The 23,873-nt window shown below is 37.0% G+C and overlaps 3 protein-coding genes across 22 annotated transcripts in view; 1 reads left to right on the top strand and 2 right to left on the bottom strand.

The window, feature by feature from the left end:
* tjp1b (tight junction protein 1b) overlaps positions 1–7,700 on the top strand; it is a 75,876-nt gene extending 68,176 nt beyond the window's left edge. For 11 of the 19 annotated variants that reach the window (XM_052543601.1, XM_052543603.1, XM_052543599.1 and 8 more), the window contains 7 exons: positions 254–345; positions 1,526–1,714; positions 1,813–1,952; positions 3,339–3,768; positions 3,850–4,070; positions 4,931–5,074; positions 5,961–7,700. In XM_052543601.1, coding sequence (XP_052399561.1) covers positions 254–345; positions 1,526–1,714; positions 1,813–1,952; positions 3,339–3,768; positions 3,850–4,070; positions 4,931–5,074; positions 5,961–6,055 — 1,311 coding nt within the window. In that variant the 3' untranslated portion in view covers positions 6,056–7,700. The remainder of the gene's footprint in view (positions 1–253; positions 346–1,525; positions 1,715–1,812; positions 1,953–3,338; positions 3,769–3,849; positions 4,071–4,930; positions 5,075–5,960) is intronic. The other 8 variants (XM_052543612.1, XM_052543611.1, XM_052543604.1 and 5 more) reach the window with 3 other exon arrangements.
* A 317-nt stretch (positions 7,701–8,017) lies between these two features.
* On the bottom strand, positions 8,018–14,178 carry LOC127946827 (long-chain fatty acid transport protein 2-like). 2 transcript variants are annotated; one of them, XM_052543619.1, is made up of 10 exons: positions 13,555–14,178; positions 12,080–12,289; positions 10,981–11,139; positions 10,768–10,892; positions 10,096–10,290; positions 9,933–10,023; positions 9,510–9,708; positions 9,336–9,433; positions 8,612–8,760; positions 8,018–8,507 (listed from the first exon to the last, which is right to left on the bottom strand). In XM_052543619.1, exons 1-10 carry the CDS (start codon positions 14,027–14,029, stop codon positions 8,331–8,333), a joined length of 1,878 nt encoding a protein of 625 aa, XP_052399579.1. In that variant the 5' UTR covers positions 14,030–14,178; the 3' UTR covers positions 8,018–8,330. The 2 variants fall into 2 exon arrangements, with proteins under 2 accessions (XP_052399579.1, XP_052399580.1); XM_052543620.1 differs by having other exon boundaries at positions 8,612–8,742; positions 13,555–14,177.
* Positions 14,179–15,460: 1,282 nt separating this feature from the next.
* Positions 15,461–21,826, bottom strand: LOC127946828 (long-chain fatty acid transport protein 2-like). Its single transcript, XM_052543621.1, has 10 exons — positions 21,081–21,826; positions 19,665–19,874; positions 19,349–19,507; positions 18,634–18,758; positions 18,090–18,284; positions 17,892–17,982; positions 17,583–17,781; positions 16,954–17,051; positions 16,088–16,218; positions 15,461–15,987 (listed from the first exon to the last, which is right to left on the bottom strand). Exons 1-10 carry the CDS (start codon positions 21,544–21,546, stop codon positions 15,811–15,813), a joined length of 1,851 nt encoding a protein of 616 aa, XP_052399581.1. The 5' UTR covers positions 21,547–21,826; the 3' UTR covers positions 15,461–15,810.
* Between the last annotated feature and the right edge of the window lie 2,047 nt (positions 21,827–23,873).

The raw sequence follows: 23,873 nt of genomic DNA, 5'->3' as shown, positions 1-23,873 counted from the left end.
AAATTTTCAATTCAGTTTGTTTACATTTAATTCAATTTATGCGTTTAGCAGACGCTTTTATCCAAAGTTACAGTACATTCACGCTAAATAATTTACCTAAAAATGTGTTCCCTGGGAATCAAACCCACAACCTTGCACATATATATATATATAAATATAAGCGCAAGGTTGTGGGTTTGATTCCCAGGGAACACATTTTTATATATAAATATAAGAACGTGTGATAACAGAATGGATGTACTTTCTTCTTCAGCCCACAGATCTCCCAAAACCTGTGAGCACACCGGGTCCTGTGCTTAAAGCCAACTCTCTCAGCAACCTGGAGCAGGAGAAACCCTCTTACAGGTACAACCACATGCTTATAGTACCGTTCAAAAAAAAAAAAAAAAAAAATGTCTTCAAAAGTATCTTATGCTTACCCCGGCTGCATTTATTTGATCAAAAATAAATTTTAAAAATTGTAAAATATAATTGCAGTTTAAAACAACCTTTTTCAATTTTAATATATTTTATTATTTAATTTATTCCTATGATCAAAGCTGAATTTTCAGCATCATTATTCCAGTCTTCAGGGTCACTGCCAGAAATCATTCAAATGGATTTGATGGTCAAGAAACATTATTTATCATTATTGAAACAGGGTTATTATAGTTAAATAGTACTAAAACCATAAAAACTGTTTCATTACATGAAACAAAATAAATGTTAAAATGTAAAAAATAAAACTATATATAAAAAAACTATATAGATATTTTTAAAACAACAATGACCAATGACAAAAAATGACAAAAGCGCAACAAAATTACTAAAACAAGATGAAAACAGAAAATATACAATTCAAAATCTTAACTAAAACTGTAGTATTTCAATGCTAAACATTTTTTTTAATTATAAATCTAAATAAAAATAAATTATTTGATCATTTTAATTTGACCGTGGTGAATAAAAGTATTAATTTCTTTAAAAAAAAAAAACATTACAGACCCCAAACTTCTGTGTATTATTATATACTGTATGTCCGCCTACAACGCCAATCAAGCCCTTATTTACATTTACAAAATATTCTATTTTTTTATTGTATCAGTATGTGTGTTCCCTGGGAATTGAACCCACAACCTTTTACGCTGCTAACGCAATGCTCTACCACTGAGCCATTAAATTAAAACAAAGTTATCTGAATTGACTGGAAAAGTAATGGCCAGTCATTAGCCAGAGTGCATGTGAACTGTGGAATAAACCAGAAATAATATCAACTATTTGATTGGATTAAGTCTTAAGTTACCACATTCTTATGTATTGGAAGTGCAAAATATCTGTTTATTGTATTGTTCACTTGATTTATTTTCAAATTGCTTTCTGTTTCACACAGTTTTTCCACAGTAGTGGTTAGCATACAGTTGATAGTGGAGAAGGTTAATAATCCAATAGTGCCCTCTGCTGATTGATCTTCCATTCTGGAAAGTACCATTAAATCTCCATAACACCGTTAAGATCTTTCGTTTTGATGATTATCTTCTTCTTCTAGAGCCCCAGAGCCCCAGAAAGCTCAGCCGCGTGACCCAGATGAAGATGAAGAGTATTACAGGAAGCAGTTGTCTCATTTTGACCGTCGCAGCTTTGACAACAAGGCCATGAATCTGCCCAACACTGCAATCAATCGATTCCCTGAGCCGCCAAAACCTGCTCAGCCCCAGATCCCATATCCTTTCGCCAGGTACCCTCTAACTCCTCAGACAAACTGTGTTTACTCTTTTATTTTGATGGGATTCTAGTACATATCATACACACTCTTACACACACTTTCCGCTTCAGGACGGAGACTGTGGATAAGGTGAGTCCTGTGGACAAGAGGTACGAGCCCCTGCCGCCCATCAACCCGTCACCTGCTCCATACAGCCAGCCCACGCCTGCTGCTCCACCCACATCCCTGCCCAAACTCAGCAACATCCAGGGTAAGAATGAGTCCTGTGTGTTCAGCTAGGGTACTTTCAGCCCTGTGGACTTTCAGAAAATATGTGTTTTTTAACAAACCAACTAGTTTAAATTGTCCACTATTAATGTCCAATAGTGTTTATCCAAACATCACAGCAGAGAATTCTGCCTTTGTTTCATACAGTCATATGTATTTTTCTATTGAGTTACATCTCAAACGATGTACTGTGTTTGAGAGCTATCAGTTTTGGAAATCGCATTTTACATTTTCAGGATACAAGACTCAATGCCTGATTTCATTTATTATAAATATACAGAAATAACATTTTCCCACTTATTGCATTATTTAAAAAAAAATTGCTAAATGACTGAAAAGTCTGTAGTGTAAAATACTTTTGTCTGTTTGGGAAACCCAGTTTACAAGTGTTAACTATTTATTATACATTTTGAATATAATTATAGATTATTATTTTAATAAATGGAAATTAAACAATTTAAACATTTTTGGAATAAAATACCCTCCACCTTTGTATCCTAAATACACACTTACAGGATGATTTTACAAAACCAAATAAAAAACAAATAATTCTAACTATATATATAAATATCACAAGATCACAGTGAGATTAATCTAGATTAAACAAATTAATCTATGCCCACCTCTAATATATATATATATATTAATTTTACACCATCAAAGATGCAATTTAACACTTTAGATTTTTTTTTAACTACCTTTTTAATGTTTATTGTAGCTGGCATTTTATGAATCCTGAATAAACAGAAATAACTTTTCACACATAATTGCAAAATTTTACAAAATTAGAGAATGACCCAGTTTTTTTTTTATTTTATAAAATAATTTTACATCCTAAATAATGAAATGGAACATGTTCAACATTGTAATAAATTAGCTGAACAAATACACACAATTTGTTTTTTTTTACTCTTATTGCATCTTAAAATAAAACAAAACAAAAAAACAGAGTGGCTAAAAATAATACACAAAGTAATCAAGTGATTTAAGCTTTTAATTATTACAAACTACTTAAAACCATTAATAATAAAATCATTGGTTACAAAAAAGCAAAGGGAACCATGAAAATAATAATTCCTATGTACAGTAGCTCCTAAATAGTAATAATTCGTAAGGATTTGGGAGTTTTTGAGTCTAGATCAAATGATCAAATATATGCTTAGAAAATATTTAAAAACTAGCATTTAACCTTAAGATAAAGTTAAAATGTGAATTTTATAAAATAAATAATAAGAAGTGTATTTAAGTCTCCAAAGTTGATGAAGCACCCCTCTTACATAGTGTATGGCCATATTGTCAATATTGTCAAATTGCCAGAATTTCAGAAATCAGTTGTTTAAATGCATCACCCCTCTCCCTGATCTCCCAGTGAACTCACTGCCAGATCCTCACAGCTCTCCCAAAGCCAAACCAGACCCGTCGGCTCTCAGAGCTCCCACCCGGGACGACCCCATCCAGACCAGCTACCAGCCCCCCAAGACTTCTGTCAACGGCACGGACGCCCCTCCCAAAACGCTAGGCGTCCCTACCAGCTACAACCGCTTCGTCCCCAAGCCTTACACCCGCTCCGCCCGACCCTTCGAGCGCAAGTTTGAGAGCCCCAAATTCAACCACAACCTGCTTCCCAACGACACGCAGTCCAAACCCAGTCTGAACAACAACCCGAAACCTCAGATCTCACCCCAGCCCCAGGAAACCGACAGCGGGGTCGACACTTTCACACGCACCATGGACAACAAGCCCAAATATCAGCACAAAAACATCAACACCCTTCCCAAGCCCGTTCCCGTTCCCGTCAGGTAAGATGATGAAACAACATCAGCCAGAGCTGGATTCATTCCTTCTGTTCACTGATCGACTCCCTGCTGTCTGTTTTCTAGCCCCAGTGCACTGGATGATGAAGAGGAGGAAGATGAGGGTCACACGGTGGTTGCCACAGCGCGGGGCATCTTCAATTGTAACGGTGGAGTGTTGAGCTCCATTGAGACAGGAGTCAGTATCATTATCCCTCAAGGAGCGATTCCAGATAGTGTGGAGCAGGAGATCTACTTCAAAGTGTGCCGGGACAACAGCATCCTGCCCCCTCTGGACAAGGAGAAAGGTCGGAATCACGCCTACTTTCGTTTCACTACATTTTTAGTTTTTCGTACTTTGTAGATTTTTGCCAGCTTTGATGTTCATTTACACTCCACATGTTAAGAAAAACATGTTTGGACAAAAGCTACCTTAGTAAAAGTTCAGAGTAAATACAAAAGCAAAGACGAAACATTGTCTGGTAACTGTATGTTTCGTTTAAAGGGGTTTTCTCATCAGGTCTAGTGCATAGCAGCAAAAAAAAAAAAAAAGTGCACAAAAGCAGTATTTTTGTCATTTTGTCATTTGAGGGGGTGGGGGAAACACCTGATACCTGAAGGAATTATTCAGCAGGCTATTGTCAAAAATCAAAAATCCAGTGCCAAGTATGAAATATTCAATATTCAATACATTGAACCTGATTTCTTAATTTCAGTGCTTAATGAAAATGGTTCAGATGATTAAATTGTTCAGCATCCAAATGATTAAAAATGGGTTGTTTGGGGTCAGCAATTTTATTTTATTTATTAATCAATCTTTTTATTCACACAGGATGTATTAAATTGATCAAAAGAGACTGTAAAATCATTTATATTGTTACCTAAAAAAAAAAAAAAAAAAAAAAAACCATTTGCATTAGTAATACATTTTTCTTGAGCAGCAAATCAGCATATTTGAATGATTTCTGAAGCTGTTTTACATCACAGGAATAAATTACATTTTCAAGTAAATTCACATCCAAAACTATTTCACAAAATTACTGTTTTTACTGTATTTGTGATCAAATAATGCAGCCTTGGTGAGTAGAGGAGACTTCTTTTAAAGTACTTTTGGACCCCAAACTTGTATTCACACTGCATGTTTATTGTATCCTGTCTGTTCTCTCAGGTGAGACTCTGCTCAGTCCTCTGGTGATGTGCGGCCCTCACGGTCTGAAGTTCCTGAAGCCCGTGGAACTGCGTCTACCACACTGTGCGTCTATGACCCCTGATGGTTGGTCTTTTGCTCTAAAATCCTCCGACTCCTCGTCGGGTATGCTGCCCTTTCTCTCTGTCCTTTGATGGGTCTTTTGGGATCGAGGTTGAAGCTGTTTGGAAACAGCTATTCATCTTGTGGTTTCGTTTCATTTTCTGGGTCCTCTGAATTAACAGCTCACGCTCAGAGCCATCCTGATCACATGATGCTTTCCCCAAACGGTCTGTGCGCTTTGCTTTGCTTTGCTTTATCGTTTTATCACCAGTCTCAATCGCAAATGCACTTAATGTCTCTCTAGCTCTTATTCACTCACAATGAATCCGTGTAATGTTGTTAAATGTGACTGGAACTGACACACATCAGTGGGTTCAGTATAGCCACGTTTGAAGAAAGGATACCAGGAGTGAATCCATCGAAAATAGCATTCACTGTGTGTATGAGTACAGGAGTCACTCCGGATCTTGTGATGGTTAACATGGTAATGTGGCTGTAAATAAGAAATATAGATGCCAGCAAATAAACAAGTTGCTATTTTTTTACATGTTTTTTTGTTAACTAAAATTATTTAATTTTTTTGGGTTTCACACCCATTAACAACCGAACTCTGTGTGTGAACGGGGAGTGACAACTGAATTTAGCTACAGCTAAATATTTATTTTATTTACAAAACTGAATCCTACAAATTGTTCTGTCTGTACGAATCCAGTAGTCACTCCTGATCTCACGATGGTTGAAATGGTGATTATGTGGCTTCTTGTTGTTGTAAATAACACATGTGGATGTATATTTCATACAATACAATTCTAGACTTAAATCATGATTTATCAGAAAAATCACAAAAAATTTAGCAGCCCTAGTGTGAATAGAACAATCCGAATCTTAAGATTGACATTGGGTCTATACCGTATTCCTCCTGACGTTCCTCCTGTTGAAATATCCACAGGTGACCCCAAATGCTGGCAAAACAAGTGTCTACCAGGAGACCCCAATTACCTGGTGGGCGCCAACTGTGTGTCCGTGCTGATCGACCACTTCTGAAGAGAGCAACAGCTGGTCTGTTACTGAACGTGAGCGCATGGACCCTTCTCCAGTTCTTCTACTCAGAAGGAGGGATTTGCACCACTTTATGAAGTATTAATTCTTCCCTCTTTCTTTGATGGGCTGAAGCCTCGTTCCCAACAAATCTCTTTGAGAGTAGCACTGATGGCACAGTGCTATGGAGCACTCCTTTTCCTATTCCCTCTTTTTTTCAAGTTTGGTTTTGCCTTTTTCTTTACCTTTTGGTGCTTGAAGACTTGCAAAAAATTACTGAATAAATGAAATCAAACTGCTAATGGAATGGACGACCTGTGTCACTAAAATTGGAAAAATTACCCCATTTTGACATTTGTAGCCTATTTTTCTCCAAATAATTAGAAGTCTTGAGTGGAATTGGATACAAGTGAATACTACTAATTTGCACTCAAATAGAAAAGTCGATATAGAGTTTTTTTGTTTGCAAGGTCATGTGTTTTTCCTGGGATGCTGTAATGGATTGACACGGATCTGGACAGCATGTCGGTTTCTAGAAAATGAAGAACAATTGAGACTTTTTGAAGTGAAGAACTGATTATTGAAGGAATGCGACTGTTGCACTCATTTGCTCATGGACTTCGCTCTCGGTTAAAAAACATAAAACCATGGGCTCTTTCTCTCTCGTTTTGAAGAGATCTTTTCTAGTGATGTTTTACTGTAGATAAACATGGACGGTGGTTTTCCCAAACTCTTGCTGTCTAGAGATCTATGCATGTGCTATGACTCAGGTCCAAACGCCTGCTACTAAGCTGAGTACACAAACCTACCCATCAAACACTGCAAGCAGTGATGCCTTATCTGCATTTTTTTGTTACTTTGACCCGAAAGACTTGCAAATGTCGAATTTCTGTTGCAGAGGGAAGTTACGAAGGACACACAAGTCACACCGTAATTGAGCGGGATATTTAGCACACAGATAATGAAGTCTTTTTTCACTGCTATGAATATGACGATATACAAGAACACTAGGATATGTGTTTCAATTACAGCTGTATATTTTGTGCTAGCATATGGCCTTGGTTCGCTGTAAATTACCTTTGTACATCTTTATTTTGTAAAAAACTTAACATGGAAAAAAAAAAAAAACATTCTTAAGTGGTGGGGGGAAAAAAGGAAAACTATAACATTGGTTATGTTTATCCCAGTTATACTTCTGAGCCTTGGAACTTACCTTAGCAGTACAGAGAAAAATTTAACGAAAAGAAAAAAATCATTTAAATAAATGGAACGAAAAAGGACGTCATCTTTTATACAAACAACATATATACAAACACTACATAATGGCGTTTTTAACAGTTACAGAACCAGTTTTATTATTTACAAACTAGAAAAGTGCTCGGTTTAAATAATTTAAGGATGCAATACTTCAGAAGGGTCCGCGTTGGTGGTTGGACCCCGGCTTTATTTGTGATACTGTATTGTGTGCCCTGAAATGTATTTTTGTACTAATAGATAGTTTATTAAGGCACACCAATATGACTGTTTTGATATGACGACACAGCTTCATCCTGGGTTTAGTTTCTTTTCTTTGTGTGGTGAAAGTCTTATTTTGTTTTTATTTCATTGCAGCACATACAACTGTATTAATAAACTCATTTTTAAAGTAAAATTTTTTTTTTACTGTTTGACTAATGTGGTGTTGGACAATCGTGACGATTGTGAAATGGAAAGGATGCCAATGACCCCTGTATAGGGTACAGAAGGAAAGTGGTCAGTTGGGTTTGTGCGATTTAGAAATGTTTATTTTATGAGCTCAGAGGTTGATGCGAAGTGAGGTCATGAATTTTGAACACTTGCCCTTTCACCTACTTAAAACCGATAACGCGGCTGATTAGAGTTGACGAATTGACACGAGCATTGAGAAATCCAGCGGTCAGCTTTCTTAAAAGCCATTGTGTCAGCAGAAGAATTTTTCAACCCATAAAGCAGTGGCTCTCAAATTTAATTTGAGTGACAAATTTGTGCCAAAATACCATAGCATTTGAACAGTTAGACTATTACATAAAGTATATTTAGTGTATCACAATCGTATTAGTCTTACAAGTTGAGATAACAAATGGACATTGTTAAAAGGTTGCACATGTTTATGCACTTCATAAAGTATTAATGTAAAACAGTTGACTGTACCGGTCTGTAAAGTTTCAAAAAATTCACTGTAATCACTTGTTTTCCCTGAGATTAGTGGGCATTACTGGTTAGTAGATTTCAGAGTTGTACTGTTAGCTTATTCTATGGATTTCTACAGTTTAATGTCCTGCGACATGATCGACTTGTGGATTTCCTGAGAGAGTGGAATGTACTTCTTTTGCGTCAGGTCCAGAAAGTAGAGAGGATCTGGTATTACGTTTGGGTCAAAGCCCTCCTCCACCAGCTTCACTTTCTTCATCTTGAAAGTTCCTGTGACTTCCAAGGAATTCTGTAACACAGATTTGGCGTTGGAGAGTATCAGAGAACAAAGCTGACATTAGAAGAGGACAGAAGCCGTCTACCAGCAGGATTCACAGAGGGAAGGCATCATACCTGAATTCGGATGAATCGAGGTCTGGCGTACACTGGAAGATAGTTTGCCAAAACACTGCATGTGTTGTTGCAGTCAAACTCTCGGCCCTCTTTCAGTTTGACAGCTGCCATTCCAATCCTTCCTTCATGACCTGAAGATACAAGAGTGCCTTAAAACAGATGAAAATTATGTCATTTACTCACTCCAAACCTGTAACCTGTACCAATTTCTTTCTTCTAAACACAAACAAAGAATGTTGGTAACCAAACTGTTTCTTATGACCTTCATAATTTGTTTTCCATATTATGGGAGTCAATGGAAACCATTTGGTTACCAACATTCTTAAAAAATATGAATGCAATCTCAAGCCGTACATCCTGAATGATTTTGGGCTAATTTTTAAAGTAATGTTGTAAGTGATGAATTGTGGCTCGTAAGTCATGAACAGATTTGATCCAAAGTGCTAGAAAGATTCAAATAAAATACGACCTTTGTGTAGCTCAAACCCAAAGTCATGGGTTCAGTCCCCAAGGAAATAGCAACTTGAAGGCATTATTAGTCAATTTCAATAAAAGCATCTGCCATATTAATGCAATGTTAATAAAATAAACTGACTCCTGAAGCGAATCATTCATTAATAAAACTATACTGATCAATGCATGAACCATCAATGGAATACGCATCATGAAACCCATTCAATTCCCAACCTCTTCCATTTTAGTTATATCCAGATATAACATCTACCTTCAACTTTGACTCCATACACATTGGCCTCCTCAATGCAGTCCACCATCATGAGAATATCAGCCACCTCAGTTGTAGCCACATTCTCACCTTTCCACCTGCAATTAACAAAAGTTAACGCAATGCTTGAAACTCTTAAGAGTGCAAATGATGGTTCAGCTGAAGCTCCGCTACCTGAACGTGTCTCCAACTCGATCATGAAAGTAGATAAAGTTGTCGCGGTCGATCCTCAGCAGATCTCCACTGTTGAAATACAGGTCCCCTTTCACAAAAACGTCACTGAGTCTCTTCTTCACCGTCTGCTGCTTGTTCCCAGCGTAACCGATAAACGGGGTGTGTTTTGTGATTTTCCCAACCAGGAGGCCCACCTCGTCTACAAAACAATATAAACAATTGTAGGACTAAAGCTGCACATGTAACATACTCAGTGTTAAACATTAACTTTTTATGACAATGTTTTTAACAAAAGGTCAATGGGACTTAAGAGTCTTAAAACCTCAAATACAAGCCTAAACAAACACCTCGTACTATCTTTACTGATAAATAAAATGAACTATATCATAAAACCCACATAATTAGCACTCGACTTGCTGTTACCTTTTCCGACTGGGATACACAGACCCTTGGCGTTCCTCACCGGCTCTTCTTTCTCAATGTCGAACTTAATGATGGCAAAGGGGAAAATCACCTGCGGAATACAATGGCAGACTTTGCACACAAATGCCTTTCTCAATGCTTAGACATATGTATCGTCACTCACGTTGCTGAGAAGATTGATACGACCGACCACTCCAACTTTATCGGTGTAATTGATGAAGCCGACATTTCCTTCAGTGGCGGCATAGAGCTCTCGGACATGAATGCGTCCGAAACGGTTTAGGAACTCTTTCCAGACATCAGCTCGTACGCCATTTCCAATGGCAACCCTCACATTGTGATCTCGGTCATTGTCTTTCTGCAAAGAGAAAACACAACATCCTGGTTTGTGGTTTTGTCTTTGCGCTGTCCCAAAGATTTCCAGCACTCTAGTTAGCCACCTTATAAGGGAGCATGCTAACAGTCATAAAACCTCACCAGTGGCTGAATCGGACCACATAGTGAGGCCATACAAATATTGCTCAAATAGTAGAGCAAGCGACACCAAGGTTATGGGTTCAAATCCCAGGGAATGCAAGCTCTGATAAAATGCACTTTATACTTTGAATGCAATGCAAAAAGTAACCTACATCTTGGATGCCCTGGGGTTAAGCAGATCAACATCACATTTTCATTTTTGGGTTAACGATCCAAATTGTGCTGCCTAGCTTTTGAACAAGTCTCCATAACAGAAGTCTAGGCCGCTAACTAGGTATTGGTCCAGAGCTAACGACAGCTCAAAGCCCTGAAAACAAATCCTAAAGAGAATCTCCACACAAGACCTATGCTCTTTTACCTTTGGCGTATTGCAGAGGTAGCGCAGTGTTTCACCAATGTACTGCATCACAGTTATGTTGTACTTCCTACAGTCGTCCCAGAACTGAGAGGCGGAAAACTTTCTCCGCAGAACCACAGTGTTTCCTGGAGAAAATATTAAGATGGAAGCAGCACTATATAAAACCAAGAATTTAGAAATATAAAATGTAGCATATAATAGAATCCATTATACCTCTTTCAATGGATCCAACAAGTCCGATGAGGAACCCGGCGCTGTGATACAGAGGCAGATTGATGTAGAATATGTCTTCAGACGTCACTCCACACACACCCTGGATGAACGACGAAGCCCACACCCTCTCATGGGTCACATATGCTGCTTTAGGAAGACCTCCATAGACCAAAATACCAATGTTATTTAGGGATCCATATTATATGACTCCTTATGAGCTGAATATATATCAGTGACCATACACTGCGGTTCAAGTTTGGGATCAGTAAGATCTGTTTTACGTTTTAAAGAAGTCTCTTATGCTCATCAAGGGTGCATTTCTTTGAACAAAAAAACGGGGGGCGGGGGGTTTTTGGGAACGTAATATTGTTGAATATTAATACAATTTAAAATAACAGTGTTCTTTTTTAATACACTTTAAAATACAATGTATTGCTGCAATCAAAACTGAATTTTCAGCATCATTACTCCAGCCCTTTAAAAATCATTCTAATATTCTGATTATATTCTCATTGTGATTTATTATTAATGTTAGGAACAGTTTTTGCTGTTTATATTTTTGTTTTGTTTTGGAACCTGATACTTTTTTCAGGATTCTTTGATGAATTAAAAAGTTAAAAAAGGACAGCATTTATTCAAAATAGAAATGTTGTAACAATATTCACTACTGTTCAAAAGCTTGAAACGTGAAAGAAATTAATACTTTTATTCAGCAAGGATGCGTAAAACTGATAAAAATTGACAGTAAAGATTTCTATTGTTACAAAAGGTTTCTATTTTGAATCGTTTTTTTTTTTATTCATCAAAGAATCCTTAAATAAGTATCAAAATTTCCATACATAGTAAATTAAAATAGAACACTTATTTTAAATTGTAATGATATTCCACAATATTATTGTTTTTCCCCCTGTATTTCTGATCAAATAAATGCAGCCTTGATGAAATAAGAGACTAATTTACAAAGTAATACAAATCTTTCTGATCCCAAACTTTTGAAGGGCAGTGTATATTTAGCATTAGCAGCATTAGCCTGCTTTGATATGCTATTCAATGCAATATAACAATAAACCTTACTTAACCCACTAAATGAGGCAGATACCTGTAGTGCCAGAAGTGTAGATATACAGAGCAGTAGTCCTGATATGGATGTTGGACCTGAGAGACGGGGACAGCGGGTCTTCTGAAGCTTTGGCGATGGCTTGACCGATACACTGAATGCCGTCTGTAGTGCAGTCGTCTGACAGGAGGTACACCGTTATCCCCTTCTCTTTCAGTGCCGGCAAGATCTCCTCAACAGCATCACGAAGCTCTGCGAGAGTAACACTTCAGAAACTGACACACATGTATGATTATGACGACATATTTCACAGTCTGATTTTCAATATGATATCTGATTTAAACCAAATCTCTGTTAACATTGACAAAAACAGTTTCTGATATCATGCATACATATGCTGCCAAAAAAAGCAGGTCTGTTTTCACATGCACAGCACGTGCTAGAGTCCAGTATGCCAGCAGTTCTCAATCCTTTGTCTTATGTTCCCCTTAAACCCATAAGAGGGGCTCCAATACAGCTTCATTATGTGCTCATTTTCTCATATTATCCAATGGATAATACTGTCCAATTGGGAAGGGAGTTAGCTATTTTCCATTAATATGCTAGACTTATTGGTAAATAACTAGAGGATTAACAAACTGCAGTAAATGGTAAAGATATTTTAGGCACAAACCTCTGTTTATGGTAATTTAATATTAAAGTATTATTAAATTTAAAAAGAAATGATATGTGTTCATGCAAGTACAGCTCCTATCTCTTTCAACGGGAACATCAAATTCTCCAAAACTGTTTGCTAAGCTAACGATTAAATCCCAGTGTGAATGAATGATTGATGTATTCATAAACATCGTTTATGCTTTAAAAAGGGGGCGGAGACCGAAAGAAACCAGGTTTAAGAAGAAACCCTGGTCCCGACCAGGTTATGTTCACACTCGCAGAGTAAGTTATCATGGTAATGTACTCTCTTTGGTAGGCCTATAGGTTAATCTCTCTTTCAGAAGCAGGCTCGACTTACCCTGCTTCCTCGGGTTTGACAAACCTTCCATTCTGAAACAGAAAACCACGAGTTTCACACATTTCAGGGTTAACATACTCCGAGTTAACTTAACCTTCTTTCTGAAACGGGCCTCTGGTCATATCACTACGCGCAGGAACTATATCGTATAGCGGAAGGATGCCAGATAATAATTTTACTAAAAATAATGTGCCTTTTCATTATTACATTTTTTAAATTTTTCCCCTTAATATTTTTACATGCAGTAACTATTTATATTTGAAATAATATATCTGAAACCCTGCTAGATGTAACGAATATACTCCGTAATTAAAACGCTGCACCTAACAACGCCCTTTTTAATTGTAACTATATTATAGCCTAATATGACCTCTTCTACTTCATTGCGTAAGTAACTATCTTTTGACAGTCCCACTTTTAAAAGTAATAATTCCTGTTTTACAGGTTAAAGAAAGCAACGTATTTCTCAAAAGTAAGTTAGTCACGCATGTATAGATCTTACCAGCAGCTGCTATGAGCACCTTCGCGCCGCAGCAGGAGAAGCAGTGCAGCAGTGATTTGGATCTGATGTTGAAGTTGAGGAGTGCAGCGGGACAGCCGAGCTTCGCCAGGCCGAGCCAGGTCCACACGAAGCGGGGCTCGTTCCCCAGGAACAGCGCGACCGTGTCCCCTTCTCTGAGCCCAGCCTCCGAGCGCAGCGCGTTCGCTACTCTGTTACTCTCCTTATCCACCTCCTCATAAGAGTGAGTCTTCCCCTCGAAATGAATGAACACTTTACGCGGGTGTTTCTTCGCCGCGTCCAAAAAGCAGTCCACAATACTATAGAATGGAGTTTTCCTTTTGTATACAAGTAATCGGATCCCGCATCTAAGCGACCTGTACATATACACGCAGTCCTGGAGAAAGTATGGGAAGAAAGTTTTCAACAGCGCGGGGAGAAGAGCCAAGCCCGCGAGGAGAGAGATCCACACATACATGTTTACTAGAGACTGATAAAACACTGGGGTTTGGAGATTAACTATATGCCATAGTCTGACACCACTTCCACAGTCTTAAAATCCACGGGCCACATTCTCGAAATACAAGTTCAGCCCTTTTGGGGCTCCAGAGAGAGATATTTTATCATTCTGATCCACCCCCGACTCGAGAGCCTTGTCGGGTTGCCAGATCCTCAATTAAAGCTGTGCATTGTTTACACAAGATTTTAATATGAGAAATGCATTCAAATAATTAACTGATTTGTTGTTAAGCTTTAGGGTTTGAACGTCCTTAAATGAAATTATGCTGAATTTGGGGTGGTGTTGGCGCAGTGGATAAGACCCGGGTTCGAATCCACTGTGAGACATCAATGTGTCCCTAAGCAAGACACTTCACCCCTAGTTGCTCCAGAGGCGTGCGACCTCTGACATATATAGCAATTGTAAGTTGCTTTGGATAAAAGCGTCAGCTAAATGAATTTGACATTGCTCGTAATTTCATTTGTGTGTAAAAATTGCATATTGCTAGAATATTTTCATGTTACATCTGGTAAATGTATTTTAAGAGTATTATACTTCAAAGATTTTAGACTGGTTGACAATTGTGTTTAGGGGATAAATTAACATTTTGTTCATTTCTTTGTTGCCACGGCTGTACAGTAAACTCAACTCAGGTCCAACTCAGTCACATTATCATTCTTTTTTTAGCAGACTCAAATTACACAAAATAACATTTGAAAACATATTTTTGGGCTCCCCAGTTTACAGTAGTTAAGCACTGAGTGGGGGGGGGGGGGTCTTTAATTGTTTTTATGATTAATTCCATGCAGTGTCATGAAATAATTATACGTTTTGTTTATTTCTTTCTTAACGCCAATCAAGCATCTATGGCTGTATTCATGACGGGAACCAGTTAAACGAGTCGAACCATACTCAAGTCTTGATTTTAACACACGTCCAGGGACAATTTATAATATTCAGTTAAAATAACCTGCATGTCTTTGGGCTGTGGAAAGAAATTAATAATTATATACTAGGTAGGTCATCATATCATAGGAACTTATTATGTGAGCTGATAGTCAAATTATTTTATATTCTAATTACACAACTTAAATTTAAACAATAATATATATATAGTCTAAAATACTCCTGCAATAAATATATTTTTTTCTATAATATATATATATATATATATATATATATATATATATATATATATATATATATATATATATATTGCAGGAGTATTTTAGACTCACAATATGGCAACCCTCATCCATTCAGCCTTTGAGACATGAGTGAGTGGGAGGGTTCCTCTGAGAACCAATCATCTTCCAGTAAACTCTTATGAAATTATTTGTTCACTGCAGACTGGGGAAGGGGAGAGAAAGTATCAAATTCTTAGAGAGACTTTTCAGACTGACAATGAAGTACTTTTACAAATTTTATTGTCTTTTTAAACAATATTTCCAAATATTAGTATAAAAACATAATAAAAACTTGTAAAAGGATCTTTTGAAACATGCACTATAAGCAAAATTACTTTTTTTACACCACAATTTGTTGAATTTATAATAGTCTCTGGCATATATATATATATATATATATATATATATATATATATATATATATATATATATATATATATATATGCACATACATCTTTGGTTGTTATTTGTTATCTCTGTACATCTCTCTTGAAAATGTACATTTTGAATCGGGAACAAATAAAAGATCAGATTTTGTCATCATGAATGATAACAAAGAACAAATACTGCTCTTCACAATCTGAAGCGTCCGTCCAGTATCGACTGATATGTGTCACGTGTCAGAGGTCTGTAGCTTTTCACAGTCTCATCTAAAACAAACAGAGGGTCCGTGATTACAGCAGGGTCGAAGCCCTCCTCTACCAGCTTCCCTTTCAGCTGTTTGAAGGTGCAAGTCACAGCCAAACAATCCTGTAATGAGAAATCCTTTAACTAATTTTAGAAATATGAAAGAATACGTAAATATTAGTACCAAGGGATCATGTATTTAGAAAGAGCATTATGAAGTTACCTGAATCCTTATGAAACGTGGTCTGGCATAAGAGGGGAGGTAAGTGGTCACATGACTAAAAATGACTTCAGGCTCAAACTGATGGTCTTTCTTTAGTGTGATGGTAGCCATTCCTGCCCTCCCCTCATACCCTTCAAATAAAAAATAAATAAATAAAAAATACAAATCAACAGCGTCACTAATAAGGGTGTGACTATCACCTGGAAAGTTTAAAGGGATAGCTGACCCCAAAATGAAAATTTGCTGAAAATACACTCACCCCAAGGCCATTCAAGATGCAGATGAGTTTGTTTCCTTATCTGAACCTAGAGATACTGAGAAATCTATCATTACATCACTTGTTTTCCAGTGGATCCTCTGCAGTGAATGGGTACCGTCAGAATGACAGTCCAAACAGCTGATAAAAACATCACAATAATCCACAAGTAACACTAGTCCATAATCCATAATAACGCTTCCTCCTTTAAAAAATAAAGTCTATCCTCTGTTGTCCTCTAACATCAAAATCCACCCCCATATTTGTTTTAGATCTCTTTGGACTGTTTATACTTGTAAACAGTATACTTTGTAATGTGTTAACGGATTTGTTTCTTACAAACATGCAGCTTTTTGACATTAACTGATGGACTGGAGTGGTGTGTATTATTATGATGTTTTTATCAGCTGTTTGGACTCTCATTCTGACGGCACCCATTCACTGCAGAGGATCCACTGGTGAGCAAGTGATGTACTGCTACATTTCTTCAAATCTGTTCCCATGAAGAATCACACTCATCTACATCTTGGATGTTCTGAGGATGAGTAGATTTTCAGCAAACTGAAATCTCAGCATGAACTGTTTTAAAAGGAGTAAAATAGCATTGAACCTGGAACTGTAACGCCGTATGTGTTTGCTTCCTCAATACTCGCTGCCATAGTCAGGATGTCAGACACTTCATTAGTGGAAACATTTTCCCCTTTCCACCTGAGATGAAGAGGACCATGCATTTAAGATTTGGCTATTTGATTGTTTTATTAAAGCTGTAACTTCTGCTTTAAAGTATAGAAACAGGGTTGTTCAGTTAAAAAAAAAATTGGAATCAACTTCGATTCTGATTCCTGGTTCTAGAATTAATGGAATCAATGTGGATTTCAACTCTTTTATTTATTTATTTATTAACATTAGAAAAATATGTTCACTAAATCTTGCTCTGTCTACATGATAAACTGTAATGGCTTACATCCTTATATTATATTCATCCTAATATTCCCTGATTATTAGACACCTAGAACAAATCTGTTTGAAATAAAACATGCAATACAGACACTGTTGCACATTGTAGGACACTTGTCTAAGATGGAAATGAATTGGACTTCTCATCAGTATTAGTGAGTGACTATCAATGATGAGCTCTGTTGAACTACTAAAAAGGAGTCAAATCCCTTTGATATAACCGATTCCAACCTTTGGATCAAATATTTTTGCGAACAACTATTCTAAATGGCATTTCTTCACCTAAAAGTGTCGCCCACCCGATCCTGGAAGTAGATGAAGTTTTCGTGGTCGGTCCTGAACAGATCTCCAGAGTTGAAGTAAACATCTCCCTTCTCAAACACATTGTAGAGTTTCTTCTTCTCTGTCTGTTTGGGATCCCTGGCATATCCAGCAAATTGGGCCTTTTGGGTAATCTTTGATACTAGTAGGCCTGTCTCACCTGTATAACAAATAATGACACATTCTTCAAAATAAAAAGCTAATTATTTTGCTTTATTTTAACAATTTTATGCATACAAACATGCTTGCTCTGAAGAACATTTGACTTGCCTTTAGCTACTTCTATGCAAAATCCATCTGCGTTTCTCACAAGCTCCTCGTGTTCTTGGTCAAACTTCACCAATGCATATGGATAGAGTTTCTGAAACGACATGTTCAGACAATTTGAAGATGTTAGAACAGCGTTCATTTCTCTAACGTGATGGATTGCGAGTAAAAGAGTAAGAAACACTTTCAGAGTAAATCTACCTTATGAAAAATATTCACTCTACCGATGGCCCCCATTTTCCCAGCGTAGTTCAAAAAGCCCAGGGTTCCTTCGGTTGAGCCGTAAAACTCTTGGATGTCAACGTTTCCAAATCTGTTCATGAACGTCCTCCACACCTCTGGTCTGATCCCGTTCCCTATGGCCATTCTGACGTTGTGTACTTGGTCGCTAACACGCTTGTAAGAATGAGAGAACAAAGATAAGAAAACAAAAACTGAAAGCTTAAAACAAAGCAGTGCAGACAGTGGAGTGGAGAGTGGGGTAAAATGTGTCACCAACAAATATTTTATGTAAACGGGTCACATATTCCAGGTGATATGATTCTACATACACTACTGTTAACTTTTTCTTTACTCTGTGGCCAGTGGGCAAGTTAAAAAGATTGGCTCATCTTACCCCACTCTTCATCATATACATCAGAGGGCAACCAACACGACCTTCTTTTCAACAGTAGATGACAAAAAAATAAAATAAAAGAGGAAGATTGTGTGGTTTGCTGTTTGGCTTCTTAAAATGTTCCAATACCTTTGGGGTATTGCAGAGGTAGCGCATCGTTTCTCCAATATACTGTATCACAGTCACATTATATTTCCTGCAGTCATCCCAGAACTGAGAGGAAGAAAACTTGCTCTTCAAGACAACGGTGGCTCCTGAACACAAAACAAACCAAAGCATAAAACAAAAGGGAAAAAGCCCAAACCCATGAAAGCGTGTACACATTCATAAAAAAAAGCAAGCAAAACAAAACAAAACGAAAGACAGCATCCATGGAAGCACATGTAAAACAAATCAACATCTATGAAAGCACATGCAAAAAAATAAACAAAATCAACATCCATTAAAGCATGCAAAAATACCCTAGTGCTGTCAAAAGATGAATCGCATCCAAAATAAACATTACTGTTTACATATGTGTGTACTGTGTATATTTATTATGTATATATAAATACAAACACATGCATGCATATATTTAAGAAAAATATTTGGTTTATGCATTATATATATATATATATATATATATATATATATAATATGAAAATGTAAATATTTTAAAAATTTATACTGTATGTGTGTATTTATATATACATAATAAATATACAGAGTTCAGAACATATATATTATGTAAACAAACTTTTATTTTGGATGCGATTATTTATTTGACAGCACTAAAACACACAAAACAAAACTTTTTTTTTTTTTTTTTTGGGATTAGCAACAACAACAACCACAAAATCCAGACCTCTTTCAATAGCCCCACCGAATCCAATGCCGAAGCCAGCACTGTGATACAAGGGAAGGCAGATGTACACCACATCATCAGACTTCACACCACAAATGGAAAAAAGGGAGGCTATGGCCCACAACCTCAGCTGAGCCATCACTGCTGCCTTAGGAAGACCTGCAGGGCACACGGCTCATGAAATCCAGCGCTTCACTCACTTATTAATTACAGATTTGTCATTTTCCTGACACTTTTATGCATTCTCTCTGGTGCAAAATCATCTGCAGTCAAAAACAGAGTACAGTAACACATCAGTCACTGAATCCAGTCTTACCTGTCGTGCCAGATGTGTAGATGTATGCCGCTGGGCTGCTCAGGGTGATGTTGGCCCTCAGGTCTGCAGGAATCGGCTCATCTGAGGCCTGAGCGATCTTGTCTGAAAGACTCTCCATTCCCTCAGTGGTCACATGGTCAGTCAGTATATAGACAGAGATGCCCTGCTCTCTCAGAGCGGGCAGCACCTCCTCAACAGCATCCTGCAGTTCTACACGAGGGGGTTTCATTACATTAGGTGTGCTTTACACTATTTTAATGCACAGCTTAAAGGCAAAGAATAATGGAAGCATTTATCTGTCATGGGATAAATAAACTGAAACTTCTGTCTTTTTTCTCACAATTCTGAGTTTATATCTCACAGTTCTGACATATTTTTTTCAAAATTGCAAGATAAAATTTCGAGATACAAACTCATAATTGCATGATGTTAATTCATAATTACAAAAAAGGTCTGAATTGTGAGCTATAAACTCACAACTGCGAGAAATAAAGTGTGAGTCGCAAGAAATAAAATTTCAGATCTCAGATAAATATACAGTTGCAAGATAGATTTTAAAATAACTTGCAATTCGGAGAAAAAAAAAGTCCGAGTTGCCAGATGTTAACTTGCAATTGTGAGATAAACATGCAATTCTGAAAAAAAAAATATATATAAATAGAATTACGAGATGTTATCTTTGTTTGTTCTGTGACTGAAAAACCAAAAAGCAAACATACAAATAAATAAATAAACAAATGCAAAAAAAAAAAAAAAAAAAATTCTAATTACTGTATTTTTTTTTTTACCCGAAATTATGCATCTGACTAAGACAGGATGTGTTTTTCAGGTTTTTCAAGCATAAACAGTACCCAAAACGCCCGAGAATAGAATTTAAAGAACAACTTAAAGAAAAAAAAAACACATTCTGTCTGATAGGGGCCAACACCAATATATGATCAAGTAACACCAAAGCCACTCATTTTCTTCTAAAGACAAAAAAAAAGTTCTTAAAAAGTTCTTGAGAAAAGATTAGAACTTATTAAGAACTTTCAGCAACTGCACTTAAAAGGAATTCCAAGACGTTCAAAAGAATGTTTCAAACCATGCATTTGTATAATTTGTCTGTTATGTCGCCTGTTATGTTGATTTGTGAGAAAATTAGAATGCAGGTTTGAAATAAACATCATCAATCAATCAATGTTTGTTCCTAAGAATTGTTGTTTTTTAATAGGCTGAACAAAGCGTTGAGTTTAAAGTTACTTGCATCACAGCACACACTGCACTAACTTAGCCAAGAAACATACAGACAAATGCTAATAACAGTGTTGAGACAGACAGGTCAAGGACATCACAGACACCATGTCAACAGTTTTACAGTGAATACAGTCACTACATCAAACACTGATGCATCTGACAAACAAAAGTTCGCAGTACCTGCAGCAGCTATCAGCACAGTGGCCCCACAGCAGGTGAAGCAGTGCAGAAGACATTTGGATCGGATGTTATGATTGAGAAGAGCAACAGAACACCCGATCTTGGCCAAAGCCAACCACATCCACAAAAACATGGGCTCATTTCCCAGCAGAAGCGCAACCGTGTCTCCTTCGTGAAGATCCGCGTGCTTCAACAAACTCCTCGCGATCTTATTACTCCGTTTATCCGACTGCGCATACGAGTGGGTCTCATCCCGGAACCGAATGAACGCTTTGTGCGGGTGCTTCTGAACCGAATCCAAGAATCGATCCAGTAAGGTATAGGGAGGTCTGGATTTGAGATGTTTAGTCATACGATATATAGCCATTGCTATCCGACGCGCGTATGTGACCTCTTTGATAAGGTAAGGATAACGGAATCTGAATGTAAATAAAAGTAAAATGGTACTTACAATAAACCAAAACATTATGAGATCCGATTCCTTTACCCTAAAGTCTACTTTCTAAAACAACGCAACGTTTAGATAGAAAGTGTGTTGTGTAGGCGGTGCCTCGTTTTGTGGGAATGGACACAGACTGGAACAGATAGTTATGAAATGAAGAGAAATTGACAAACAGGCAACATTTGAACAGTTTGCGACGCTATAAACTACAACACTGTAAACACGTAGACTACCCTTGTTGGAAAATTATTTCTCTAATGCTATACTCTTCTGAGAAATCAGCCGTCTGTCGTCCTGTTTTGATTTTTCTCCTCATGTCTCGCAGAGAATCCTAGGAACTCAAACAAATAATGTTAGCCACGAGTCAATAAATTATGGCACAACTGCCCATTTTCGCCCTAAAATGTCAACCCTGTTATGTTGAAGAATGTGGATGTTTGTGGAAATTCCACAACGTGAAAGAAAACGGTTACCCTTATGCATATATATTGTATGCATTTAGCTGAGATGTCATGTTAATAAGTAGTTAATTACTATTTTAATACATCATTTACCATATGTTTAATTATACTAATACAAATGATATTTGTGATATAGTGCATACAGTAAAGAATCGAGACAACGATTTGATTCATTCTGCTTTACCCAGTTTAACTACTCTATAAATTATATTGTGATAAAAGCAAAACATTTTCATTTAGTTATTAAAAAAAAAAAAATCTTAAAGGGATAGTTCACCCAAAAATGTAAATGAGATGTTTATCTGCTTACCCCCAGGGCATCCAGGATGTAGGTGACTTTGTTTCTAAAGCAGAACACAAACTAAGATTTTTAAGTCAAACCGCTGCAGTCTGTCAGTCATATGATGGAAGTGGATGGGAATCACGACTTTGAGAGTAAAAAAAACAAAACATGCACAAACGCAACCAAATTAAACCCTGCAGCTCGTGACGATACTTTGATATGTAAAGATATTAAATGATCAGTCTGTGCAAGAAACAACAGTATTTATATCGGGTTTTTTTTTTACCTCTGATTCACAGCAGTGTCCGAACTGTCCTGAACACATTCGCGTCTTAGGGATTGTTCACATGTCACACATAAAAACACCTGTACAGCTATGATCAGCTGTTCCTTCATCTTAGCTGAGCTTTCAATGTTGTTACGGGAAAGGATGAAGCTGATTGGTTGTTTTTTTACGTGACCTGCAGTGCACTTGCGACATACTGAAAAGCTGAAATGATTATATCTCGATGCGGCGTGGACATGCCTGGAACAAATGAACGCATCGCTTGCATTATGAGCACGCCTGTCTACATTTGAAATAATGAACTTGAGCGTGCAAAAAATGTGATATGTGAACGGCACCTTTTTCTTCAGCCAGCACCTGATGAGTCTTATTCTTCTTCTTGTCTTATGGCAGATTGCAGACTTAGGTGCATTACTGCCACCGATCTCTCAAGTGGACCATTGACACTCCTAATTAAGATTGTAATTAGAGTGTCAATGGTCCATTTGAGAGATCGGTGGCAGTAATGCACTTATAAGTCTGCGATCCTCCATAAAGCAAGAAGAAGAAGACACGGAAGCGCTCAGGACAGTTCGGACACTGCTGTGAATCAAAGGTAAAAAACGATATAAATACTGTTCAGTTTCAGCACAGACTGATTGTTTCATGTCTTTAACATCAATGTATCGTCATGAGCCACAGGTTTTAATTTGGTTCTGTTTGTGCATGTTTTTTTTTTTTACTCTCAAAGTCTTGATTCCTATCCACTTCCATCATATGACTGACAGACTGCAGCGGTTCGAGTTAAAAATCTGTTTGTGTTCTACTGAAGAAACAAAGTCACCTACATCCTGGATGCCCTGGGGCTAAGCAGATAAACATAACGTTTTCATTTTTGGGTGAACTATCCCTTTAAGATTTTTATTTATTTATATATATATATATATTTTTTTACATACATCCTATGTATGTTTTTCAAGGTAACACGCTTACCAAAAATACTTGGTAAGACTCTTTTACAGTGTAATTTCTTCACATTACATATACTTACTATATTAATAACAGTAAATTATGCATATTTACAAGCAACTTACCTTAAAAACAAACCCCAACTCTATAGTAAGTGCAGGTTAATTAATATTAGTCAATAGGTATGACTAATTACACAGTAACATGACTTCATTCTTCCTGGGAAAACAAAAATTTTAGACTATTACAGCCTTCTTCAACAATGTCACACGAGATTAGAACCACATGAGGATGAATAAACTATGACCCACTTGCCCAAATTCCCTTCAAAAAGTCAACCATTTACCATAGATTTTGTTTACTAAAAATTATA

The sequence above is a fragment of the Carassius gibelio genome, chromosome A25 (assembly GCF_023724105.1).
Source record: "Carassius gibelio isolate Cgi1373 ecotype wild population from Czech Republic chromosome A25, carGib1.2-hapl.c, whole genome shotgun sequence".
Taxonomy (NCBI): domain Eukaryota; kingdom Metazoa; phylum Chordata; class Actinopteri; order Cypriniformes; family Cyprinidae; genus Carassius; species Carassius gibelio.
This window is presented reverse-complemented; position numbering and strand designations above follow the sequence as displayed.

What these genes read in the sequence shown, in the direction of transcription:
- LOC127946827 (XM_052543619.1), bottom strand. Translation starts at nt 14,029, where the DNA reads ATGTATGTGTGGATCTCTCTCCTCGCGGGCTTGGCTCTTCTCCCCGCG. An exon ending in CTACACTTCTGGCACTACAG is followed by an intron (nt 11,140 to 12,079) that starts GTATCTGCCTCA and finishes TGGTCTATGGAG; the next exon opens with GTCTTCCTAAAGCAGCATAT. An exon ending in TGTTGGATCCATTGAAAGAG is followed by an intron (nt 10,893 to 10,980) that starts GTATAATGGATT and finishes TATTTTCTCCAG; the next exon opens with GAAACACTGTGGTTCTGCGG.
- LOC127946828 (XM_052543621.1), bottom strand. Translation starts at nt 21,546, where the DNA reads ATGTTTTGGTTTATTGTAAGTACCATTTTACTTTTATTTACATTCAGA. An exon ending in TGTGCTGATAGCTGCTGCAG is followed by an intron (nt 19,875 to 21,080) that starts GTACTGCGAACT and finishes CCCCTCGTGTAG; the next exon opens with AACTGCAGGATGCTGTTGAG. An exon ending in ATACGGCGTTACAGTTCCAG is followed by an intron (nt 16,219 to 16,953) that starts GTTCAATGCTAT and finishes TTTTATTTGAAG; the next exon opens with GGTATGAGGGGAGGGCAGGA.